Source organism: Pygoscelis adeliae, unplaced genomic scaffold (genome assembly GCF_000699105.1).
Source record: "Pygoscelis adeliae isolate BGI_AS28 unplaced genomic scaffold, ASM69910v1 Scaffold122, whole genome shotgun sequence".
Classification (NCBI taxonomy): Eukaryota; Metazoa; Chordata; class Aves; order Sphenisciformes; family Spheniscidae; genus Pygoscelis; species Pygoscelis adeliae.
Window position 1 is genome coordinate 6,009,081 of NW_008824358.1, and position 8,007 is coordinate 6,017,087.

General features: G+C 42.7%; 1 protein-coding gene across 4 annotated transcripts in view; it reads right to left on the minus strand.

Moving 5' to 3' along the window:
- The window catches only part of SPTBN1 (spectrin, beta, non-erythrocytic 1), a 137,586-nt gene that overhangs the window by 71,915 nt on the left and 57,664 nt on the right, over nt 1-8,007 (minus strand). Inside the window, exon 1 of one of the 4 annotated variants that reach the window (XM_009319607.1) lies at nt 7,357-7,894. The exons of the other annotated variants lie outside the window; for them this stretch is intronic. Coding sequence (XP_009317882.1) covers nt 7,357-7,465 — 109 coding nt within the window. The 5' untranslated portion in view covers nt 7,466-7,894. Of the gene's footprint in view, nt 1-7,356; nt 7,895-8,007 lie in introns of those variants that run through there. 4 annotated transcript variants of the gene reach the window in all.

Here is an 8,007-nt window from a genome sequence, read left to right on the forward strand (position 1 = left end):
CTTACATGAAATTCAGACTCGGAGCAGAAGGGGTGCACCTACCAAACCCCACGTCCTGTGCTGGGATATCACAGAAGAGTTTAGGACAGGGTATAGGAAATGGGGATTTTGCGAATCGCGTTGCAAATCTGTAATTTGATTTTCTTCACTATTTCTCCTTAGCTTAGATAGCATTTCATCCACTTCAATAATCAAAGCATGCACCCAACAGAAAACAAAGATGGAAGGAAACGAAGAAGAAAAAGGAGGAAATCACAAAACAGATTTCAGAAAGAACTCGGGAATGAAAGCCTACCATTGTTCTGGCTTTTTATCACCGCTTTCATCTCTGTCCGTAGTCTTTTTTTATTGCCCCACTTTCCACAGAAGTTAATGGCAAAACCCACAATCAATTTGAATAGGGCTCTTGGATAGGAAAAATATTTGGAATAGAAGCCTGTACTCCTACGTGGTTACAATATGCCTACGAAACATTTGGATGGTCTGTGGCATTTAGCTTGAGACATCCAATGCAGAGACACAAAAGGGCCAGTTCCTGCGCTAGCACAAACGGCTGCATTTTCAGATTCGCAGAGCTACAGGGATTTACACCAGTTAAGGACATCACACAAATCATTTTACTGTTCTAACTCTGGCAACAAACCACCCCCAGGGTATTCAAAATACCTTACTGTCCCATGTGAAAGTATCTGCTCACAAGCTTTGTTTACTTCACAATTTCAGAGCCACAAAAAGTATACCAGAATTGCCCTTTTTTAAACAAAGTTATGCTCCAGAGCCTAGAGTTTTCTGTTTGTTTTAAAATTAAGTTTCTCATAGACACAGTTAAAAAACAAACATTACAAACACAATCTAAATAGAAACTGAAGAGAACAGACTACAAAAAACCTGAGGCAACAGCTCAGAGTTGTGAATTTTCACAGTTATTTCAGTGAGGAGCCAAATCCAATTTAAACGTTTACTTTTTCAACTGTATCAACACTGACCATACTAGCAGAAATACCTTATGCTGTGCTCCTTTAACTTGCTTTCTGTATCTTTGCGAGTACCAAAACCCATAACCAGAAAAGGTAAATTTCTGGAAATTTTGAAGACAAAAAAAAATTCAGAGCTTTTTGAAAGAGAAAGCAGAAATTTGGGACAAAACGTTGTCTTCGGTAGCTATGGGATTATCAAAATCTGGTTTATTTCCCTAACAATGAGAAATTTCTTAGTCCTCATTTAATCTTGAGCCATCGTAACGGTTTATCTAGCAGTAAAGATGGAGTTGCCATACTGTCCTAAATAGCCCTTTAGAACAGGGAAAATACAAAATAATGTTAGACTTTACTTCTCTGTTCATTCTGAAAGAAAGTCTTTCACAAGAACTTTCTGTTAAATTTTGCTCAAAATCTCCTATTTAGTTTTGTGGGGTTTTTTAATATCAGGATTGGGAGAGAATGGGAGTGAAAGGTTTGAATGTTTTTTTAAGTTCCTGGGTGTTTTTGAAGTTTATCCTTCATAGGCAAAACTATTCCAGAACCTTCTGCAAAACCTTCTTCCATGGGTTTGCTATACATCATCCAGGCAAAAATTTAAAAAGTGTGGAGGCAAAGTTAGATAGTTTATGTGTAATAAAATTAACAGACAACACGCGTGGCCACTGAAACATGGCTTTCACTTCCGACTGTACTCACCTCATCAGTCCCTGTCCAAAGGAAGGACATGAACCACAGATTCCCCTTCCCCTGCTGCAATATTTAGGACTAGGAATAAATAACGGTCTCTGTGTGTCATTCCACAATTTCTACAATGTAACTGTAGGCTTTTACTTCTGGAAAGGGCAGAAATGGTAAGGCAGCTCTGAGCAGCCTTGCCTCACTGCGATTCTCTGCATCAGCTCTGTGCTACAAGGGGATGTGCAAAGAGTTTAAATTCAACCAGTTGGTTTTATGAGCAGACAAATACAAGTCCTAGCAAGTGATGTGCTACGAATGTCCATTTTAATGGAGAACCTGGACACGTTAGTTACAACACTTACGCAGTCATTTCCTCCAAGTTAAATCCCTAAATTATACACTCGATTAGTTGGCAAGATAGCTTTTATAACCCGCACATTTGAAATATTTCTAGACAGAAAAGACTTTCACCAATATTCGGCTACCATCTTTGTTTCAGATGGCTAAAATGCCCTAAAACTGAGTCTAGGATTTAGACATGTTTGCAGGAATCTTTACTTTGGAAAGAGTAAGGGCCCAGCTACCACAGAAATACACATTCAAAACACTTCGTCTGAGATCACTTAAAAACTCTTTGCAAATCTGACAGGCCTTCCAACCATTTAGCTTGTGCTCATGTGTTCACCAAAAACAGAAGACTGAAGTATGCTGTGACACATGCAGGCTTTGGAACAGTTTCAGACAGCAGAAAAATCAAGCAAAATTTGCCACAGGAATATGAATATATTTGCAACTTCAGTGGATCTGAGAGGGTGGAAAAAAAAAAATTCCATGTAAACCAGACACATTTCATCTGGAATGAAATTCAGCCTTCCCGCATTTCACTTTTAACAGAAATTACCATGACAAGAAATGCCTGTGACCAATTTGGTAGACAAAGTAGGATGTCCTTCAGTTCACTAATCGCTGCCTGTAGCTATACAGGTCACTGCTCGCAAGAGCCTGAAACCCTTTAAAAGGTAAATCTTGCAACCAGGAAGACAGCTGTTGAAACTGTCTTTTCAAAGGGCACCCACGTAACTTCAGAGGATCCTGGGTGTAGCAGAAGATCTCACTGCCCTAGCGCAGGACAGTACTTCAGCAACTCCTGCAGACTTGTCAGTTTGCAGTGGGAGCTCCCTGTTTATCCTTGGGCATAGGCAGGGATTTGGGGATAAGATTTTCTTGCAGGAAAAGCTGTGGGGAAGCCCTGCTTCAGAATAGAAAAACAGAAAGATTTTCCTGCTGTTCTGCAGCCTGGATGGGAACCAGTCTATGCATACGGATCCCTGTATTATCGAAGCCGATTATCATTGACCACTTAAAAATAGAAACTGCATGTCTCTCTTTTTATGCCAAACTGGAACCCAGACTAAACCTACTTGGGTCATGGCTGTGTAATCCTTTGATCTGCAAAGGAGCTCCCCTGCTGAAGGGCACTGCTATCAGAGGAAGGTTTTTGCCCCAGACACCCAAGATACTCGTACAATTGCATTTTGTTTTCTGGTGCAGGTAACGCTGTGTAGCCAGTCAGTCTTTCATCCCCACGAAACAGAGTTTTGAATTGATCTAAAGCTGGCTTAAACACCTCTGACGGGAAAGACAGCTCACCTTTCCTACAGGCTTATTCCAATGGTCACTACATTAGGTGCCGAGTTTTTCAAACCATGCTATTTCTAACATGGCTGAAAAGTAGTAATAAAATAAAGGCACTTCCACCCAGGCAGCCTGGTCACCAAAACACATCAGGTTCCCAGGAAAAATGAACAGTTTCCAATCTGAAATACAACATTAAAAAAAATAAACAAAAGTGAAACATACCACACAGCAGGGTACCTCACAGAGCTCCTTTGAAAGCTGGCTTTCCTCTGGGGATTTATCAGGAGCACAAATCTAGCTCACCCCCATCCCCCAGGATTTTACATTTGTAATTACCACTGGAAATTTCACACCTAGGGCACAGCCTTAGAGCTGAGACCCAACTTTCCAATTACACTGCAGGAACTGATAAAGTCACCAAGCTACTAAATGCCAGAAATGTTAATAAATACCACGCTGTCCTGTTAACCAGGTGGGAAGGAGCCCGTGAGCAGTGATGATAGCTGCTTCTCTGGGCTGGTGGCAGCTTCCCTGTGGCACTGACATTCACTGCCTCCGCTGGGGAAGGTGATACTGCCGCAGGGATCTCCTTCCAAATTCCTGACTTGCATTAACCTCTTCCTGCCAACCCCTACAGCCCGCCAGGCCAATCCGCAGGATCCTGCCATGTTAACGTAGCACAGGTGGCAGCCTTGGTTTGCAATTGTAACATACCCGGTTTGCTTTTCATTTAATTCCTCAACTGAGCAGGACAAATTTTCTCCACTGACGTACCCTGCACAAACTACACGGCAACATGTTTTCCACAAACAAGTTTTGGGGTCCTGCCTTTACTTGCAGAGAGCTACTCCAGCCCTGCAACGCGATCCCTTTCTACTGAACAAGTGGCCATGAGAACCAAAACTCCACACCTAGGTTTAAGATGATAGCAACCACTGATACTATCTCTCACTTATCATTCCAGGACTGGGCGAACTAACCATAATAAGAACTTGCTGAAACTTCATAAAGGAAACAGAACTTGCTAAAGCATTTTTCTCCCCACACCTGTGCTGACATTCTCACGAGCACAAGGACTGAGTATGCTAAACTTCTCAATTATCATGCACAACAAGACTTCAGGGTTTCTTTTGACACAGAGACAGCCTTGACTCACTCGTAGCAGTGTCTTCTGCCACATCCTGCTTCACTCCAGCCCGTCCAGGCAAATGGGAGCTGGGATCTCCTGCAAGGTGACCCTTCCCAGGTACAGAAGGAGACAGTCTGGTCCCTTCAGCGTAGTCCCACAACTTGCACTGGCTTCACACCCCAGCGGGACAGGGCTGGAAAATCTGCTTTAAATGCTCCACCATCATCACCAAGTTGAACAACAGAGTTTCCTTACAATCATCACTTCAAGGCGTTTAAAAGAGGTGGAATGTAGGAGTGCCTAGGTGATCACTTATGATCTGAACTTGCTTTGTCCCCAGCATTTTGGGGCAGAATTAGGTTGGCTCCTCTTTTCTTCTCATGTGAAGCTGCCAGTGCCAAATCTAACGTATTGTCTATCTTAGGAAAGAGGAGATCAGAGAGAGTTGTCCTCTACTCAACTGCTGATTCACGCTTCTGCTTTGTACAGGGCCTGAGCACTTGCTCTGTGTTATTTTAGTCAAAACAATATGCTCCCGAGTGCTTTTTTGGGGGAAAACTCCCAACCTTCACTAGATCTGAACAGTCCCTTGCTATAATCTAGTGCAAAGCTAGGAACTCTAGGAACTGTGAAAAAATGAGGGGCAAATTCAGCGTGGGAAGAACATGAGTAGAGGCTATGGTAACCCTGTACGTTGCCAATGCTGGTGCTGCTCCAGAGAGCTGTCCTACTGGAGGCAAGAGGGGTGAAACACAGTTATAAAGGAGGAAAACACAAAAATAAGAAGGCAGGAAACCTTCAAAAGGTACTTTGTACCGGAGACTCAAGAAGGTTTACAACGTATCTGCTCTTACTTGTTTGTACACCTCCCACAGTGAAAAAGGTAAAACTGGTGATAAATTTGTAATTTAAAAATATTACGTATATTCAGCTCATCCTTGCTGGGTCTGAGTCTGGATGCACTGAGCAATACCCAGTGCCACGGAACACCCAATGTTTTCACCAGAGCCTTCTAGCAAGAGGACAAGAATCACCTCAGAATTTTACAACTACAAATTAATGGCTTTTTAGGTATTCTTCAAACAAAGAGCCATTAATCCAAGGAAAGACACCTTCTGTGTCAGCAGAGGTAAGCCGCTCCCTTTACAGCACACAATATTTTGTACGGTTATTCAGCATTTCGTGTAGTACCTAGTGCATAGTTTAAAACATTTCCTGTACCTAAGATCCACCCTGAACAAGATCATTGGCAGGACTATTTTTCAAGCCTCTCTACCTTCTCTGCAATGTGAGTAAACAGCTATGGGATGGCCTACTGCAAAGTCCTGCCTTACAACTGCAGGAGAATTTTATCTCTTTTGTTAGAGGAAATTGCAGTACACTTAGGGAGAGCATTGTGATTTTTTTTTTTTTAATGTTTTTTTAAGTCAACACAGTGCATTCCACTGAAGGGAAAACTCACTTTCTGTGCTTTCAACACTGCGGTCTGCTTTCCTCTTTCTGTGTGATGTAAACACACAGATAATGGATTCCTGAAGCAGTGACCCTGAAAATGATAAAATCTGCCTGCTTTAGACTGCTAACTTAACCAGCAAAGAAAGAGGCATGAGCCAGCATTTTTCTTCCCATGCCACAAACTTACCTCGTTCTTTTTAAAGCAAGTACCGCAGCCTAAGATCTGACAGATGTCCAAGATAAAGCCTCTAACGTTATTCCCTCGTGTGCAAGTCCGGAGCCTGGATTTTCCATGCCTTGCCTGAGGAATGTCTATGTTGCCAGTGTTTAAGATGCTGTCATTTTATCTTATTACATCCAGCACGCAGCCATTACTGTGAGCCAGTTTACAAGATAAACAAAGTACTATGAATGAAAGATTTTTTTTTTCCCCTCCTTAAGCCAACAAATAGGAACATTCTTTGCACTAACCAGGCTCTTCCTCCCTCTCTGACAGGAACCACAGGACCACACTTGTGGCACAGACCAGAGTTAAAATAAGTAACATGCACAGAAGGGCTGAACTTCACTGTACTCAGGCTGCTCTGGGATTATTTATGGAGTCACATGGATGGAGAGGAGGAGGTTTGGTTTTGGTTAAGAATTCTTTTTTATTTTGAAACTGCAATGCTAGAGTTCATTCATCCCTGGGACATGCCTTAGAGAAACACCAGAGCTTGTTTTACCCTGTCTGAGGCAGAGAGATGCTGGGCACAGTCCTCCTCCACTGCATTCCTAATAATCTGGGTTTCCAGCCAGGTCAGAGGCCTACCCTTTAGAGAGCACATGACCATTCCCCAAAAGAAACGTCTGTTTTCTTACACAGATAGAGAATTTAACGGGAAGACATTAAAGGACATTCTCCCTGTCTAAAAGTATATTACAAAATGAAGAAAATTGGGAATGTTAAAGTAACATGAATGCTTTCTCGGAGATCTACGACATGAGCAAACTAATTTGTTTGGAAATTATGCAATTGTTCTTCATTTGAAGAAGTTAAGCCACCCGCCTTTACAGGAGGTACGCAGGGAGTTAGAAAGGGCTCTCGCACTGCAAACTGCACCCAAACAAAGCTAGGATTTTATGATTAATTTCCAGCGTTACAACTGTATTTTATTTATGGATAAAATAAATAGAAAGACCACTTCCTCACTCTCCCCCTTACTGTTCTAAGCGACTTGGTCTGGGTTAGTCCTCATCTGTAATGCTGAGTGGCTCAGAGGTTGGACACGCATCTTAACACTGTGTAAGACTGAGGACACCTTCGGAGAGATAAAAGCCACACAGTATCTTAAAAGAACACAAAGCTTTTCCAATAGCACCACTTTTGGCCTCTCTCATTAACACCTTGATGGAATGAGAACAAGCCCAGACTAACATGTTTACGGGGATCATATCATAGCAACACCTACAAAAAAAAATCCAGCACAGGCTTACCTTGTAACTGCTTGAATCTTCCTTCTAACTGATTATAGTTATATGGCACCTGAGCTGCATATCCTGGGGACAACGGCCCAGGCATACTGGTTGATTTTTGTAATTCCATTTACAGGTAACACAGGCATACGATGAACTGCAGCATAAAGGAACCGCAGGTTTCTCTACCATACATCCAAGTAAATCCCAGCTTCCTCAGTAGTTTGGCTTCAGTCCCTACAGAAAATGCTCTCACTGAGCCCTAAGTAAATAACAGCTTCGGTTCAAAATCCAGCAGTGTGGGTTGGCGGTAAGTTGTCTGTAACAGATTCAAACTTAAAGCATCATGAGGGTTTTTCTGGTGGTTTTTTTTTTCCCCCCGCTCCACTACAGGCAACTCTCAAGTGCTTGAATCTGGTTTCAAATGCTTTCCTGGCTCTGGCGAAACTAAATCAAATAAAAGCAAGCCTGAGATTCAGCCCAAAGTAAAAGCAGCATGGAGCCACGCGCTGCCGTCCTTGCCAGCACTTCCAGGAGCCGCGCACACCTCAGACCTTTCTGCTGGTTTGTAATATAATCAGCAGCCGCCCGGGTGCGGGCTGATGTCACTTGATTACCATACAGCACCGTGGAGGAAACGAAGGCTGTACCAAGGGCGAAGGGGCGGCGGAG